The sequence below is a fragment of the Hippoglossus hippoglossus genome, chromosome 16, assembly GCF_009819705.1.
Source record: "Hippoglossus hippoglossus isolate fHipHip1 chromosome 16, fHipHip1.pri, whole genome shotgun sequence".
Taxonomy (NCBI): Eukaryota; Metazoa; Chordata; class Actinopteri; order Pleuronectiformes; family Pleuronectidae; genus Hippoglossus; species Hippoglossus hippoglossus.
The window spans coordinates 8,670,606-8,689,294 of NC_047166.1; the positions used below are offsets into that span (position 1 = coordinate 8,670,606).

An 18,689-nucleotide genomic window follows, 5' to 3' on the forward strand; every position below is an offset into this window, starting at 1 on the left:
AAACCAGCAGCGCCGTGTCATTACATTCCCTGCAATTAGACCTTCAAGCAAGTGAACGGCACAAGGAAGGAAAAAAAATTGCACAAGGGCAGGTAGTTTAATAAGATGTTTGAAGCACTCATTACCCCGTCATCTTGCCGACAGCTTAGAGCAAAGAGAAATAATTAAGGATCTGATCCAGGGTGACCTGCATTCGATGGAACTCTTCAAATGGTTCGGGGGCAGAGAGAGGGCACGTTCCTGCTAATACACTTACAGAGGCTGGAGGGCTGGCAGAAATATCAATTTAGAAAACTGTTCAAAATAACAAAGACACAGACAGTGAGGCTCAGGGATTTCAGAATATGACAAGTGCTGCTAGTTAGCCAAAAAGGGGGGGAATACAGTTATACACATTCAGTGCTACAATATAATGAAGCTTTAGATCCATCCAGCCATTATCTCTACTGGTTATTCTTCAAAGGGCTGCTGGGGGGCTGAAGCCAATCCCAGCTGATATTGGGTGAGAGGCGGGCTGCTCCCTGCTTATGGCAAGGCTGACAAATAAAGACGAACAACCAGTCACACTCACAGATGTGTTTCTACTATGTTCAACCTATATATGTTGTTGTAAAAAAAAAAAAATCAAAATCAATACCAACAGTAGCTTTAGGCCATCAACTCTTTATTTTTTGACCAGAAATAATTTCTAACATACAAAGATTTCCACAAAAAAGAACTTTTATACCAAAAGCATATTTTTGTTTAACAAATATTTTTCCAGTATTTAAATAACTCCCCCCCCCCCCCCCCCGTATTAATAATACAAACAAACATTAACAAACTGATGTACCAAAAAGACCTTTGTACACAAAAGTAAACATGGAAATATGTCCATTGTCCTACTGTCCCTCCCTCTGGCTGGTCCAGAAGGACTCTCCACTTCAGACAGTAGCAAGTCTGTCTGCTTAAGTCATGCCTGTATGAAGGGACTTAAGAGTGAGGGGCCTTATTGATCGTCTTCTATGAGTGAAGTCCAGGCATTAGTTCCAGCAGGCTGAATAGACAGCTGTCCGTGAGCCACTCTACTGGGCCAACATAGCAGGGCTGAGTGGAGCTGGGATGTGCACTTTTGATTTTGATCTCCCCAACATCACTTCTATTGACCGACGCACTGTCCTGTGCTTTACTTGCTGAGAGAAGCACTTGCTGGGGCCTCGCTGGAAGCCTGGACACAAGCCACCATTGCATTATCCGAGTTGCTGTTGACAAGCTTGTGATGATGAATCCTCCATGGTCTGCTGAGACCTAGCCCTAATCACTGCTGTCATCTACTGGCAACTGCCGTATCCACTGACCACGGCAATCACAAGTTGGGTTATCGTGGTACACAGCGCTGAGAATCCTCGTGTTTGTTATCAAGGTGTTTATGTGCAGACTAGGCTCACTGAAGTTAGACCACAGGTCAATTTATACTGAGAGCAGCCCACTTTTCCATTTGGGCTCAAAATCTCACACATTTTTTCAAAGATCAGAAACTTTTCCTGGCAGGTTACTTAGTTTTTTTGAATTAGTTTTGATTGGATTAGTATTAGTGTCGGTTACATTTTTTGTTTTTATTAATTTAGGTACCAAATTATTATTTTTCATTTTAGGGCGTTCTTTTTTTTAGGTATACATTTTCAACATTTTCTCCAGCCATTTTGGAAGTTGGATCCCCTACTGGCCAAGCATTCATTAGGACAAAATTAGCAATAAGCACTCAATGGTTTGTATTATTGTGGCCCATTAAGACGGCTTGTGTATGCGTGTGGTCTCAACCTGGACCATTAGCATAAGAATGTATCAAGACAATTTAATATTTTCTATATTTCGCGGCAGCCCTGGTGTCTCGACATTTATTATGTGAGGTGGGGCTTACCACTTCTGAGACAAAGAGGAAAACTGTTGATAAATCCTGCGTCTTCCTGGTCCTACAAAGTAGCACCTGTGCGTGAATCCAAAGGAAAAGCACATTGATCCATTATGATTCACTTTCCTGTCACAAATAACAGAAATGATTTCAGTACAAACTGACCATTTTGAAAATGCAGGGCCTGAGATGAACACAAACTAATGGTACATGCCGCCATCTAGTGGTTACTAGATGGATCGCGCGTACAAAAGGAGGCTATGTAAATGCTTCCAAATTTGCCTGTAAGTAAACTGTATATAGCATTACGTACAATTCAATTCTTTAAATCTAATGTGAGTCTTATCATCCTACACAGACCAAAGAGACTCTGCGCGCCCCCCAGTACATGGAGACTGCTCTCTCTTGGATCTCAGCAGCTTGCGGCCTTCCTCATAGTCATCCTGGTCCACACTGATCAGCAGGCGCACACCCTCTGTGCCTGCTGCCATCCTCAGTGAGTCTGTGATGAAGACTCCCTTCAGGGCCTCCAGCAGAGCTCCACTCAGGTAGTCCCCCCAGAAGGCCTCCAGATTGTCCAGCTCTGTGAACTTGATGTCGCAGACGATGGAACCCAGGTCTCTGGCGCGCAGCAGTGAACTGGCTTGGCTGAACAACTCGAACTGCCGCTCTAGCGGCTGCCGCTTGTCCGAGGAGACGTTGCCACGGAGTGCAGACTCATGCTCCAGATACTCGGCCCGGACACGCAGGCGGACATCTGATAATGGAGGAGGGAGGAGCAAGTAGTGGTGGAAAAAGGGGTGAGGGGTGAAATAATGGTAGGAAAAGTAGAGGGGAGATCGTGAATAATGAGGGCCAGCGACATACAGTGGGTAAAGGGGGAAGAGAGGAAGATGAGGAAAAGGGTCATTGAAAAAGTGAAAAGAAGTGGGTGGTGGAAGTCAAATTGGATAGGCCCACAGAAACCGAGGGGGAGGGGTCAGGAAGTCAAAACCAAAGGGTAGAGAAACAGGAACAAGACAAAATCATAAGAGGACAGTTAGTTCACTTTATCAACATGGGGCATTAAATTCAGAGGTTGAACTAGTTGTTTGAGAGCATGGAGTTCCAAAAAGGAAACTGTGACCCAATAGGCTCATTAAGACGGGACTGAAAATTGTGCAGCAGAACATTTGAGGTTTTCTTTTGATAAAGGCTCATCAAAAGAGCAAATCCCGTGTTACTCTGTGTCCACACTCTGCAACTGAACCAGTAGTTATTTTTCTTCTGAGGCAATTTAAGTAGTAATGTTAGCTGTAAACTAGAGAGCTGGCAGCGATCAGAAGAAACTGATGGGACTGAATTTTGACCTTCTGGGGTTTGCATAAATCATGGTGGTACAGTTCATATGATGAATCGATTCAAATCAACTTGAAACCTTCGGCAAATGTCAGGTGGAAGTTAAGGAAAAGCAAACTTCGCAGCGTCAAGCCCTGGCGTGGCTTCTTGTTCCAGCCCAGTGTTAAAACACTGCAGATTCATTCTGATCAACATGTTTAATGCTGACAACTGATAACTCCCGCAGTTCCGCATTAACAGGATTGGTGGTCATGCAACAGCACAGCGAGAAAGATCAGAGGATACATACTGTGCTGAGCAAGAGCACTGCTGAGACCGTCCCCCATGTCATTATTCCGGAACTTCGAGTGGAAACCAGCTGCTGACGACTTTTGCTGCAACAAAAATCCATCTCTCTCGCTCGAACCCCTTCAGTAGAGGTCAACAGTCTTTACTACCAATGACACCCATTTCTCTAGGAACATTCTCATCAAGGTTTCATTGCGGAGCTGTGCAGAAACCTTATTCCGAGCAGTTTTAAAGCCATAGTTGCATCTCCCCAGTGTGAAAAAACCCAGAGTCAAAACTCTTTACTGCTCTCCTTCAACCGTTTGAGAAAGGGCTTGGGTCAAATCTTAGTAAGGAAACATTAAATGTGTCGGTAAATTACTAAAAACGCCTTTAAATGTTAAAATAAACACAACAGAATATGTTTTCAATCAGACCCAGAGGCATGTGTGTAAAGCTCATACATGGATCTGATGGGCAGACAATGACCAGAGATTTACTCATGGTACTGAAGGAGCTTAATACCAAGGACGAGATATAAACACTTCTCAACCTGACACAACACATTAGCTATACATCAACTCATGAGCCGAGTCTTCCTATTCTTCATTCATGTTTCGTCTGGGGCTTTGGGAAATGGCACGGGACACAAGAGGGTTTAAGTTTGGGAAATGCCAACATTAGAAATGCAAATGTTGAATTAAGGCATTGATTTTGCATCTCTTAACATTTGTAGGCGAGCGGTAACCAAACACCATTATTTGCATTTGTGCTTCACAAGGTTGTATTTAGATTACTATGAAAACAGAGGACTGGATCAAAAGGGACACTTAATCAATAAGGTTTGACAAATGTAAAATAATATGCAGGATTGGAAACAACATTCATTTGAAAACCCACTAGCAGGAGATCATTCAATTTACACATCAGTTTCTATTATAAGGCAAAATATTTTTCTTCAGCGTGAAAGAATGACATTTTACAGACCTTTATAAGACATTGTAGTGATTTAATAAAAATAAATTATATTCATATTTCTATTACAATGCTTAAAATATATGACCTTTGACTGAAATAATGTTTCTTAAGTTCAGTCCATTGACAATAACAGAGATTTGATACATTTGGTTGTCTCCTCATAACACAGATCATGATTGTCTTTAGGACTTTAAGAACCTACACCAATTATTCATCCCCCTTTTTTCAAGTTTCATTGTTTTACAACATTGATCTACAGTGCACTGCCGACACACAGAGAATCATGCATAAAAAAATATATTAGTTATTGGTGATAAATGTTCTTTGAAATGAAGTAGAAAGAAGTTTTATGGCATAACAAAATTGAAATTGAGAACTTTGTCCTCAGTGGCCCTGTTCATAACTGGCGCTTACATCCTTCTTAGCTGATCCAATCACAAGCGGACAGCTCTAAGTACAGGTGTGAATGCACCAAGGACGCTTTGAGGCCATGACATCAGATTGGTCAGAAGTCGTCTGGGACGCATATGGCCACATTCTTTTAGACGAGACGTGAATGTGTCCTGGGGCCAAACTGAGACACAAGCTTCTCAACTGACGTCCTCTGCATGAGCGGAAGTAAGCGCTCAATTGGTTCACAAATCGTATGAGCTGGCCAGGACATCTGAAAATTTCAAATAGTCCAGAGATATTACGAAAAAAATCAGATATCGTGGCCAATTTTTTTGCTGGGAACACACCAAGGAATTTCCTCTTATTTTAATATCCAGCAGACTAGGCACAGGAAGTGCATTGCAGCCTGCTGCTGATTATAAATACCAATGTACTTGGTCCTTGCAAATAGAAATGTACATATTCATTTCCAGCAGGGAGGAGCAGGAAAATGATATCTGATCACAAGTGGTCACTTACAATGCATGTGGCAACTAATGTCAGGTGTGAACTGATATACTTCTAAAAGGCATGTCAATGCCAGGTATGAACAGGACCTATGGTTGGAATAATCAAATCAGAGCTCACTCCTGGAAACACACTATTCCCATTATGAACTGCAGCGGTGGCTGCATCATGCTGTGGATGCATCTCTACAGCAGGCACTTCCATTGCTTGAGAAGGTAGAGGCTAAATTGAATGCAGCAAAATACAGAGAAATCCTTGAGGAAAACCTGCTGCAGTCTGCAAAAGAACTGTGGCTCGCACGTAAGTGCTCAACACAATGACCTGAACTTTGAACAGGTTTGTTGTCACTTGGAACAAGTAATTAAAGGTTTTTCTGTGTCAAACAACCGTCGCACAGGGATTCAATGTTGTAAAAGAATAAAACTAAAATGTATAAGGAGAGGGGATTAAAAACATTTCTTTACTATATATGGTTCCTGCAGGCATATTGTTAAAATCAGGATGCATTTGTTCAGAATGTCAAATCGAGTATTTATCTAGATACAGAATATTGGCAATCACCTTACTTTTATACCCTTTACTAAATTCAGTATGGGCGCAGAGAAATATAAAGGGAAGGGCAGTTAACATTTCGACCTTTTGAATCATTACACTGTGTGAGGGCTGTGGCTAAGATAAACACCTGCCCTTCATGCAATTAATGCATTTATGGATGGTCTCCGTGTGTGCCTTCCCATTTCATACTGAGCAGGATGGAGGTAGAGATAGTGGTAGTGAGAAGAAGACCATTCAAAACCACAGGAACACAGTGATAGTCATTTTGTTAGGGTTACAGAGCACTTCACGCTTCATCAGACACAGAGAGATCCACTTAGACAGGACATTAGGAAGCACAGCTTTCATTTTCTCACTTTAAACACCAAGCCCGTTTGGCTTCCTCCATCTCACCCCACCAAAATAAAAAAAAAAGTTTAAGTACCCATTTACGAGGAGTCACTTGGAACGGAGAGCTTCAACTCTTTATCGATCCGTTTTTCTGCTGAACGACTGACCGAGAGAGTGGAGTGTTAGGGGAGTATCGAGAGACAGGCAGACAGAACTCTCTTTTCCCCATAGACAAAATTCACCCTCTGTACCATTTTTGCGTAGCTTGAGCATTTAGTGTTCGTTCTCTCCCTCGCCTTGTGTGTAAGGATACTGTTTTCCTGACACACAGGTTGGTCTGTTTAGAACTGCGAACACAGAAAGGAGAGAAAGAGAGAAAGAGAAAGAGACAAGCACAAGTGGGTTGGATATCTGTCGACTGGGTTGTTTTTTCAACATCAAGCAGGCATGGAACAGCAGCACTCACTTCTCTTAGTTGTAATGAGGTTTGAGTCGGGGCAATAGTTGATACTGACAAGTTCATCAGCTCAGAAAATCCCTTTGCTATAGCTCTACAATATAACAGCAGTGTCTAAGTGGGATGCTTGGGACTACTCTTACCTTGACCAATCCTGTTACACTCACCAATCCATTATTTAAGGTCTGACAGTAGCATTAATCTTTGATGTGCATTAAACCAAGTAAGGGCCTCACAAGCATCCCATTTGGATCGCACAAAACTACGACTGAGCTGAAGTTAAAAAACACCTTATGGGCATTTGGACCGTTGTCAGAATCTGATTGAGACACTTCACTGAAAATGATCTGAGAGATGAATCCTGACAAGTATTTGAAGTCTGTTTAAATGTTGGAGGCCAGCATCGGACTGAACCGCCCCATCTATCTCTGCTCCCTCTTGACAAACACACACTCAGGACTCACACCGGGCACAGAGATAAGATACAGCAGGAGCTTCCTTCAGCAAAGCACTGTGGGGTTATTTTTCTCAGAACTGCCTGAGTAAAGGTTACATGGGCTTTTTTTTAAGCAGCTGTCTATTGGCAGCCCTTTTAGATTCTCTAAGATGAAATACTGGACTAGTTCTTCAGAAAGGACCAAATTATTATTGTTATTAAGTTGAGGCTCGAATGTAGTTTTAATTAGCCATTAGGATTTCAGTTGATTAAATCTCCACACAGATATTTACACCCACTTTTATGAAAATCCCATGATCCCATGGTTTCCTGCATGCAGTGATAACTGACACTTTCACAAACATGTCCAACATATCTTATATTTTGTCTTAAGATAACATAGTTTGCTCATTTCAGGTTCATCGTTTTAATTTGGGCTGCAGCTCCTCTTTTCCACCGCTGTCTTTAACACTTGGTTTTAGCTCCGGTCTCTTTAAGGCCCCCTATTGTTAAATCCCAGTCTGCTCTGATTGTGGCCCATTCTGTTGTGTTTGGTCAACTGCTTTCACCACATGTAAATGTTTGCCTCCACTCTCACTTTACCTGGCTTTGTTAGATGCACCAGACTAACCGGGAGGCGTGCAGTAAGCAAATATTGGGTATCAGCCAGACTACTGAAGAGGATGATGGTATTTTCTGTGGGGGAAAGGAGCTCCCTTTACCACAGACTTTTGTCTTACAAACCAAATAACACAATGGAGGAAAGAGAAAAACTGAAAATGTATAATACGTCTCAGATAACCTAAAACTAAACAAAAGCAATTGACTGCAGTCAAACCTGACTTGTTCTGTTGCAACGTTGGGCTCAGTCAAAGCTTAAATTGACTTCATCTGGTGTCGACTTATTAACTCCACCCTCTAATGTGAGCAGACCACGTCGCAGCTAGTAAACAAATTTGTACTCAGCTCTGTTCTACACAGCTTTTGACATCATGCAATATTCAAAAAGGAGAATAGTACACTGGAAATATTTGTGCATCATCCGACTCATGTAAGATAAAGTATTTTCTATTTAACTATCATATGAGAGACGAGGTTTACAGGATTACAAATATGCAACTGCTGGACTTTTGGTCATTGGCCATATTTGTGAACACGTGTCAGGTTTCTCAAGGTTTTTCTCCACAGAGAAAGTAAAGGAATTTGTAAAAGACTTTTGTGACGTATATCCCCATTAGTTTAGTTTTAGTGGGGTTAAATTAACGATGAGAGATTTTAGTTTTCTTGCATTTTTTCTTTTTACATAAGCTAAAGACTTCTTGGAAATATTTGTGGCTTACTGCTGAGGACTCTGTCAGTTCTGTGAAACACTTTTCTCATCCACATCAGTGTGCAACACTATAACATTAGAGACAGGGGGCAGCTACATTATGATACACAAGCATCTAATACAGAGCAAAATGGCAGCATCAACCCCAGTTGTAACAAGGGGAGAGCCTCTTTTACCTTAGGCATGGGCCCAGACTTGTGAGAGAGCGCATGACTGAGTTGATCGCGCACACTGCGGTATGTATGGACAGAGGGGGGTGACAGACTGTTTTGTTCCTCTGTCTCCATGATCCATTGTGTCTTAGGTTACTGGATCTGAGTCACAATCCTGAGTCAACCTGGTGGAGTCAAGACAGCAACATGTTTATAGTCACAAGTACATCACTCATCCTGAATAACTAAGAGCGGCTGTCTGCATTGTTAGATGATTTTCTTCTTTTTTAAAAAAAAATTATTTAGAATCACGAGGTCTTCGTTATGATAAGTATTTCTGACCAAAAGCCAACGAAGGACGTTAAAAAAAAAACAATTGATAACGTTGACATGAATGACTTGAGCAAACTTCACACAAAGAGCAACTGGTGTTAATGGTATTTGAATTGAAGCTTATATTTGCTGCGAGAAACTACCATTGGCCGATTAGGGCAGGCAATAGTTGACACGTGGAACAGGACATTGATAATTGATCATAAAGTGCAGCTTTCCAGTTTGATCGTTTTGAACAAATGCATAAAGTAGTTTTTCAGGAAGATGTGCGAGGTTCAGTAGTTGGCTCTTGTGACAACTTTGTATCAAGCTTGACTTTAAAGCAGAGCAACTTCTTAGAGACAACCTACCAGTCCATGCTCTGAACAGCAGCAGCAGAACATAGCTTGATGGGTTAGAGAGAAGGTGAAATGAGGGGTATGAGAATGCAAAGAGGGACCAGATGGAGAAACAGGCAAAATGTCCCCGCTGTTGATGTTACAGTTAAGGAGATATTGAAAATCTAAACACAAAGAGCATGACAGTGAAAAAGAAGATGCCTGTCAAATGAAAGGGAATTGCAAGGAAATTTATATTTCACATTTTATGTCTGCATCAAACGGTTGAATCAATTGTTGTGAAAGTTTTCTTTGCTGAAGCAGTAAATCGAATAGAGTCCTTTAGATTTGTATGTGTTTGAGATGTAAAGTCAGGATCTGCAGACCGTTAAAAAGGGTTGACTTCCTGGTTCCATGAGACAAGAAGAAGTTGACTTGGCAGACCGAAAGTGCTGACATGAAAACTTCAACAAATGAATTCAACAAATAACTACTGCAGTTCTGGCTTATGTAGTACCGACAGATTTCATACTCAAGCAATATCACCACATCAAAGACATTTGGGTTCTAATGCTGTCAAGATTTTCAAGTGCGTCACTGACATTGACACTGTTAATAACAAGAAATCTCTCCGGCTGACACACCCGGTTAACTCCCTCCACTGTCTGTTTGTCAGGTAAGAACAGTGTTGGTGTGGCTGGTCTATTGCCAGCTGCTATTTAGGGTCAATGCGCTTATGTTAAACAGTTTTACCTCTTCTGAAGTGTGTAAGACAAATGTCAAACTTTGTCCCTGTTCTTCACACTTTTCTTTCTTCACAACCGAATCTTTGCTCCATTACGCAAAGGAGTTAAAAGACTCTGGACTCAGTGTGCAGGGTTTCTGTGCGTCAAGATTTTTTGGGATGATTGTTAAAAAAATATCGAAAACTCAGACTTATCATGGCAATGCCTTCCCTCAAGCTGAGAGTCTGAAGACAAACAACATCAGAATTGTAGGAGACATAACAGGAAATATGTTGATGCTGCAGGGGATGTTAATGGATTGAATATGATATCGAAACTTATGAAGTTAATAAAAAAGGGGAAATTATCTGTAACAGAAAATGGGGGCGGGTGATGGTGCTGAAGGCAAGACAGCTTAACAAGACCGGTTAAGAATGCAGGAAGTGCTCTTACCACAGGACGCTTTAAATGGCGGTGGTGGTGGAGGCAGCGGCAGCCCCTGTCTGCTTGTTCTCTTTGGCTTACGGCTCCAGCCATTTCCCCTTTTCTTCCTCCTCCTGCGATTGGGTAACCCAGGCATAGGAGGGTAATTATCTGACAGAGCAGGAATGGAATTAGTGGAATTAGGACAATGAGCGTGGAAAGGAGATCTTTGTGTTTGTGCTGACATTTTACTTTGTTTACTTCGTTCATTTCCACCCACTTTCTGTTGATATCTAAACAAAACATCCTTTGTTGAAAAGTTCACATCAACTATAGACACCAAAACTACATTTGTTCTCTAACTCAGCCCATTGTATTTTTTAACCGCCAGTGGCACTAGCATTAAGTGTAGGGTAAAAATGTTCCAATGTAAAGAATGATAATCAGTAGTTTTGAACAGTCCGCCTCCATTACAAAAATGTTTGCACTCACACTGCAGCCTATACTTCTGGACAGAAAGACACAACACAATAAGTGCGCTTACCAGTTCTCAATTGCTGTGTGAAATAAGGAAGAGGTATTTCTGTCTGTCTACAGCTGTGACGCATTCCAGAGACGCACATCAACTCTCTGCTCTCTGTTCCATATCGCCGTCTAGTTCTCTCTGGAGACACTGTAAAACAAAAACTATAGATAAGTATCATGAGCATAGAAGTAGGAAAGAATTATGCAATGATTGAAAAACTCTAACATGTCATTATAGTGGAAGGCAGCAGATGTTGCAGTCAACATAATCTCAAATTCTGCTAAGAAGCACTTCAGAGATTCATCCTCACCTGTCCTCCTTTTCTTGTGGGACACCAAGGGCAGCAGATCATGACGGGTGAGGACTCTTAGTAGTTGCAGTAGTGGCTCCAAGTTGCCATCGCTAAGGTATCCTCGCCTCTCTAGCTCTAGCAACAGCTCAAGGCCACTCTTGGGTTTATGTGAGACCTCCAAGGGATGATGGGGGGCCTGAAGCTTTACACGCCCCCAGGCCTTTAGCAGCTCAGGACTCGGGGACACTCCCGGGTCATCTGGTTCGCCCTCATGGGGCTCAACTGTCCAGCCTGCTGGATTGAGAGGGTGCGGTGTAGAATAGGCTTCATTCAGAAGGAATGACAGCACTTCTATGTCCGTCTCTGTCAGCTGAGAACTGACTATTTCAATAACCTCATGTAGAGACAGCATCCCATAGTAGTTTAGACACTCTGTTTCATCCCAGTACATTGAGTCCCTGAAAGGGTACTGGTGGTGGTGGACTGCAGCCATGATGGAGGTCTGTCTGTGGCCTCTCTCTACCCTCCCACCTGTGCCAAGACTGGTCAGGATAGAAAATAAATAGATACAACACACAAATATGTCATTGGTAAACATGTAAAGGTCCAACTGTCTAACTTGTCAGTTTGGAGGTAACGGCACATAGATCAAGTATTCGGTAGCTTTGCCTTCTGAGAATTACCAAGTACTTTTACAGTACTTGTACTTTTATAATACTTCAAGTCTATTTAAAAACAAGCACTTGCTTACTTTTACTCAATTAAGAAAGTTAATGAGGTGCTTTTACTTGAGTATACTTCAGTCAGTTTCTTTCTTCAGAGTACTTCCTCCACCACTGGTGTCAATATATATATTTAACTTTTGTCATATTGCTATTAATATAAATTATACTGACAAAATGATTGTTGTATTTCGCTGCACTCCACAGCAGTGTGGGCAGGTTTGCTGTTTCATATAAACACTGCATTCATATACAAGTAAAATAGGTCGGACTTCCACTTCCTGCCAAGTTGTCTGTTTGTTTCCCCTGTTTTCCATGCATGCACTAAATTGTGTGAACTATATATATTTTTTGCAAAGACTTAAAAGCAGATGTTTGGACGAGAGGCGAACAAAGGCTACGTTCATAGTAAAGTACCCGTCCAAACAGCTTAAACAGCTGTCTGCGCTGTAGCATGGAGCTAACGTGTTTCTCCCCAGTGTTCGGTGGCCTGTTTGTGCAAAGCTCAGCACTCCTACCTCGAGTCACCGTCAGTTCGAGGCTGTGTCCAAACCCCCCGAGCAGATCGGAGGCAGCTGTGTTCTTCTCGTCCTTTGTGGAACTGGATCCACCAAAAGCGAACTGGAGGGGAAACACCGGGACTGGAGCTCGTTCCTCAGCAGCAGCCGGTGGAGCAAATTACCCCTTTGACACGTTACGTAATCAGTCACGTTTCTGTGAGGGAAAAAAAACAACAACACGCCTCAGGACCCCAAAAAAAACACACACAAAAAAGAACATCGCTTCATAAAGATTTCGAGCTAAATACACAAACTGAAAATAACAACTAGAACCACGCTAAGTTTGGAATATTATGTTAAAATATGTATAAAAAACTAATGTTCAGAATTGGCAGAATTCTGTCTTTACGGACATTAACGGGACATTTCCTGCTAGCTACTAATAACGTTGTTTGCGTACGTTAGCTCCTGACGAGGCTTGGTAAACAAACCGCGTGAGTAGCGTCGACGCTGACGCCAAAACAAAGTGTGATAAAACTGTAATATCTGTAAAAGTGTCACATTGTAAAAATGTAAACGCGTTTCACGGCTCATCTTCCGTGTTTGTTGATGTTGGGCTGGAAACTCCCACAGCTGCCAAACACCAGCACGAGGAGGGAAACGGGCCAATCACAGCCCTCCGCCCGCACGATGACGTCAGGTCACGTTTGGACGTCGCTGATCCAGAGTCAGATTTTCCCATCGAGCCCCTGAGTGAGGCTGGAACACCGAGAGCTAAACAGCTGATCCCAGGTCAGATGATTCTCCTCTATTGTCTTAGTGTGTGGCTGAAAACATTTTGTTCTCATCATTAAACACTTCACACTGACGACTTTACTAACAACTGAAAGTGGGAAAAGAAACAGTCAAATAAAATAATATAAAAAGTATTAGGACGCACAACTTGTTGCTGAATTATTAAAGTACTGTTAGACAAGAGCTTGTGTGGAATAACCATAGATAAAGTGTATGGGAATAACTGTAGTGTGGTGTGATCTTCAATTTGCTTTGAATTGTTTCCTATTGTTTGCTTTCAATATAATTTTGAACTTGCAAGGCACCTTGTAACTGTTTATTTGAAAGTGCTTTACAAATAAAGCTCTTTATCATTACATTATCATTATCATTATTACAATTAACAACAACAACAACAACAACAATAATAACAATAATATAAATAGAACATTTTGAGTGGCATGGAGCTTGTTTTGCCCTTCAGGTTCCAAACATAAACAATTTTGAAATGAAAAGCAGCAATTTGTTACAGTTGTAAAAACAAAAGTGACCTGTTATTGAAGTGAAAACAAAAAAACATTTTATTTTATAAATTATTCATATGTTTTCTTGTGCAATGTTTACTTTGCAATGTAACTAAAGTAGTTAAATAGATGTACTGCAGTAACAAGTATATATCTGTAAATGGTCTTGGACTTACAGTAAAGTGAAGTACATCCACGTTTATCTGAATTTTAAATGTAGTAATGGTAATACTCCATAACTGAATATATGACACAATATGTTGTTAACCTCAAAGATGCTTTGGGAGCAGATAGAGCAGCCCAGCAGAGGTCGGTAGTTCTCTGAGCAGTCGGTAGGTGGCGGTGTTTTGCGTCCAGACAGCAGGAAGTAAAACAACATCCACATCACATCCGTGAAGCAGAAGAGAAACAGGAGCTTCACACGATCCCATCAAACTTCTGCTGTGAGTACATGTGTTTAAATAAACAGTTTTACCCTCGCAGACACGTGTCATCTCCTCCCTGTTCGTCCCACTCACAGGTTTAAAATCATCTAAACCTGCCGCAGCCTGAAGGAGTCACAGCGTTAGCAGTGAAGCTAACGACAATGTTTTGAACAAGCATCAAAGTTGCTATTGTATCAACCCAGCTACACGGGTTTCTGATATATAACCGGACGTATTGAGGTTATTCTGAAACGTTGTCAGAGTTGATTAACACGTGAATTTCAAATGGTCGTTTGTTGGCAACAGTTTCCTAAATATCCGGCTGGTTCAGTGATGTGGCAGCGACCCAGCCCTGGGTTTTCCACGACTCAAAATAGTGCCCTGCAGCTAAAAGCTAAGCTAACTGTGTGTCCTAGTGTTGTGTGAGTAACACTGACGTCAAGTGTGAAGAACAAGGTGGTGAACACTTGTTTATCAAGTTAGCTTCTTTTCCCTGACACTTTATACAGCAGCTCATTTTAACAAACATTCACAATGAGGTGTTCATACTGTTTTCAAGTAACTGATAGATGAGTTAGTCTATCATGAACTATCCCAACTATTAAACATCACAGCATACAAGCAGCTAAAGGGAGGTTTTCAGATTGCTTTTTAAAAAATCTTACCAGACGATGATTATAAAATACATTTTTAAAGGAAATGTAATTTACAAAGCTAGCATCCCATCACTGTTTTAAAGCTTTACCTTATCTGGTGTTTAATAGAGGCTGTGATTGATTTATCTCAATGTGTGTGTGTGTGTGTGTGTGTGTGTGTGTGAGAGATACCTGAGTTTTGATGCTATAACAGAATTATGCTTCATAATTTCTTACTTTGCTTCGTCTGAAGTTTAGACTCTAACCATTTGTACAAAACCCATTGTTTATTCCCCAAACTATCCAGGGTTATATTAATTTGGCATCAGCAGCATACTAACCTAGTCCTGTGGAGAAATGCTAACCTCCCAATGTGCTCATAAATAATTGTGTACATTTGTGTGATGTATTATTCACTTATTATTGCTTTGTGGCAGTGAGTCTGTAGATGCCATCTGGAGCGCCAAAGGGGGAGAACTGTCAAGTCGACATGGGCAGCAAAGCCGGAGATCTGTTCGGTGACGGAGATTTGTTCGGTGCCGAAGACGCTCATCCAACTGGCAAGGGTGGAACTGGAATAATGTCAAAGTAAGGGCTCATATTTTTTATTTCCAGTGTTATTTGATCATATAGTAGTAATAATAATGCTGTTATCAAGAGGGTTTTGATTCTAAGTTGCTCAAATGTTCCCCCTTCTTCCTGATGGGAATGTACTGAAGGAGCTGCCACTGGTATTTATTTATCTACAACGCAGACAAGCTGTAATAGTCCATCTTCGACAGATACACAGTTACTACATGCAAAGGCATTTACAGATACTTCTAGTTGCCAGTTAATAACATAATTAATAATAAGCAACATGACTCTGTATGTTTCTGAAATTCCAAATGCTTTCCTATGACCTCACTCATTTGTGGCTTATTTCACAGGCTCTGGCTCCCTAAAGGCCTCTCAGTCAGTTCGGCTAAAGAGTGGATCGACAGGCGTCGGGTGTCCATTCGACCATGGGCCGGCTTCGTGGACCAACGCAAGTTTTCGAAACCCCGCAACTTTGGAGAGTTGTGTCAGAGAGTGGTGAAAAATGTGGAAACGTACAACAGCAACTACACCTTCATCTTCATGGGTCTCATCCTCTACTGCATGTGAGGCCAAAACAAGTTTGTGCTGTTTTGTCAGTGGGAACATTTTCACCTGCTGCTGCCAAGCTCTTACTCACACAGCCTCTGCTTCACATACACACAGGAGCTTTCTTGAAAACGTTTGCAGGGTTTTCATAGGTCTATATTAGCAGTGGGTGTATTAAAGTAAAGGAAACAGGACTGAAACATCAGCAAATAATTTAATTTAAGATCTAAAACTACTGCTGAAATGAACACAAGACTGATCACACTGTCTATGTTTCCTCTCCCCAGTATCAGCTCTCCCATGCTACTGATTGCCTTGGCTGTGTTTGTTGGTGCCTTCTACATAATCCACCTCAAGTCCCAGGAGTCAAAACTGGTTGTCCTTGGTGAGTTAAACTGCCTCAAAATATCAGCCACTGTGTAAGTGTGTGTCTGCTGATAAAAATCGGTCCAGTCTTTAAAAAAATATATACACTGTATATCCATCAGATTTAAATATAGTTTTTATTTTTTCAGTCAATTTACCAAATCTGCATGAGACATCAGATAACCACTTCTAATCTTTGACATGTGTTAAATCTGGAAATGATCTCATCAACCAGGCAAAGAGCTGACTGTCCCTCACCAGATGGGTCTGGCTGGATGTGTGTCTCTACCTGTGTTCTGGTTGGCTGGAGCTGGAGCCGCAGTCTTTTGGATTCTGGGTGAGTCAAACAGCTTCGTTTGTCGTTTGTTATTCATTCCAAACATTAAGGAATATAATGTTTGCAAAGCTTGTCTGGGATCAAATGTGTTTGTGTGATATTAATTATTAAATACATAAATTCTGCAGTTGCATTCAGTGAAAATCTGTGTAACACTCTCTGTCTGAAGGAAAAAACCTCCCTTCTCGTTGTTCTTCGCCTTCACATCCCCCTTTTTCCATTTGTCACGTCTCCTCTCAGGAGCGACGCTGTTTGTGATTGGCTCTCACGCTGCGTTCCGTGAGCTGGAGTCATCTGACATGGAAGAGCTCTTGATGGAACCGGTGTGAGGAGCAGGCTGAACTCTCAGGAGGAGCAGGTCAACGATCAGTCTATACTTTGACCCTGTAATTGTTGAAGCCGAGAAGGAAAACTACTCGTAGGTCTGTGTATCCTGTATTCCCTATATTTTACATATTCCATAGTATCCAGAATGCACCCTGTCTTGCCTCTGAAATAGTTGTTACAGACTATAGCTTTTTTTCAAACTCATTCATACACATCTGTCAATCTTCACTAATAATTAAATTGTGGCCGGGTATTTAAGAAAAGTATCATGCAGACTCTATGCCTTTCTCTGCATATGTTTAAACCTTGGAGGCCTCTGGTTTTTGTCACACAGCCTTTTGCTCCTTGTAACGTTGCTTATGCACAGAGACATATCTTTATTTATCTCTTTGCTGTACTCTCTGCTGTAGATGTCATGGGAAATAGTTTCGGTCTTTTTCTTATGTAAAGATAATTCACATGCAATGGTCACAGTTCTGCTAAAAATATCATTTTCCAAAGACAATGTGCCATTTGAAGCTTTAAAATCTGTCTCTTGTGATGAGCATGTACAAAAAAGCAAAATGTTTTATTCAAGTGATTTAAAAAAATATATAATGTGGTGTCGGCTGCTTAACAAAGGTTAATGAGACAAAATCTTAAAGGTCAGTGATGGTGTTTAATTTGGTACTAACTCCGCTCACAACATTCAGATCTGAAGGTCATTCCTCAAACGCACAAATCAACAATTCCTCGAACCTGAAATATTTCTCTTTTTTTAAATCAATTATTCACTTGTTTACATTTCAATGTAAGTGTTTTTGTATTTAAATTACATTTTGGAAGTGCAATAAACCCCTGATGTAAAGGTACCTCATTGTGTCCAGGTCTTTGTTATTACTGCATCTTATTAATCCTGGTAGCTTCAGTCCAAACTACAGTGGACTCGTGTTTGGCAGGAGTTGCATTGAACTCAGTGGCCCTCTGCACTTAGTTTGTACATTTCTTCATTATTCTGCTCGGGTCTGAATACACAGTGGAGTAGGACAGTTCAAATACTCCTGGCTCCTCTTCTCTCTGTCTGTAGTACACAACACTGCAGCGCTCACCAACCCCCTCTCGTCCCCCCCCCACGGTCCCCCTCTTGTCCCCCGTTTCATGTGACCCCCGTGACCTGTGGTCTGTGACAGCGCAGCGAGAGCACCCCCATGCTCAGGTTGCCATGGCGATGACCTTGGAGGGCCGTAGTCAGACACACACACACACTCGCTTACACACTGCGGCAAAGGCGAGCGATCGATATTCTATTATACGGAGGGTGTCGAGAGGGGAGAGAGGAGAGTCGCACTGCAGTGAGCTCACTGCAGAGACACAGGGGAAATTAGAGAGAGGGTGAGAGTGTGAGCGTGTTTGTCAGCGAGAGTGACAGAAAGTGGGTGTGCACGTGTGTGTATGTATGAGCAGGAGACGCTGCATTTGTCATTGGACGGTGGTTTAGTGGTGCCAGAAAGTTTTTGTGTCACTTACTCAAAGGGACATGTGCTACATTTTCTCTGGATGCAGCAAAGTGACCTCTAACAGTACTTATCTCTCACGTTACAGAGCAGTATATTGTGTATAATTTATTAGACTCGGGCGCTCGCCGGGCAATAAGAGGTTCATTTAAAATAGATTACGCCTGTGGCACAGGGAGGAAGCACGATTGCAGTCTGTTCCCTGAAGATA

The 18,689-nt window shown here is 41.6% G+C and overlaps 2 protein-coding genes across 3 annotated transcripts; one reads left to right on the forward strand and one right to left on the reverse strand.

Moving 5' to 3' along the window:
• Positions 1-651: 651 nt before the first annotated feature.
• dedd1 (death effector domain-containing 1) lies at positions 652-13,116 on the reverse strand. Its single transcript, XM_034611133.1, has 6 exons — positions 12,933-13,116; positions 12,491-12,686; positions 11,269-11,792; positions 10,977-11,105; positions 10,463-10,603; positions 652-2,648 (listed from the first exon to the last, which is right to left on the reverse strand). Exons 3-6 carry the CDS (start codon positions 11,741-11,743, stop codon positions 2,242-2,244), a joined length of 1,152 nt encoding a protein of 383 aa, XP_034467024.1. The 5' UTR covers positions 11,744-11,792; positions 12,491-12,686; positions 12,933-13,116; the 3' UTR covers positions 652-2,241.
• A 976-nt stretch (positions 13,117-14,092) lies between these two features.
• On the forward strand, positions 14,093-17,834 carry rabac1 (Rab acceptor 1 (prenylated)). Of its 2 annotated transcripts, none has more exons than XM_034611179.1 (7): positions 14,093-14,213; positions 15,272-15,418; positions 15,760-15,972; positions 16,243-16,340; positions 16,557-16,658; positions 16,899-17,108; positions 17,141-17,834. In XM_034611179.1, exons 2-6 carry the CDS (start codon positions 15,279-15,281, stop codon positions 16,985-16,987), a joined length of 642 nt encoding a protein of 213 aa, XP_034467070.1. In that variant the 5' UTR covers positions 14,093-14,213; positions 15,272-15,278; the 3' UTR covers positions 16,988-17,108; positions 17,141-17,834. The 2 variants fall into 2 exon arrangements, with proteins under 2 accessions (XP_034467070.1, XP_034467071.1); XM_034611180.1 differs by having other exon boundaries at positions 14,119-14,213; positions 15,279-15,418.
• The last annotated feature ends 855 nt before the right edge of the window (positions 17,835-18,689 follow it).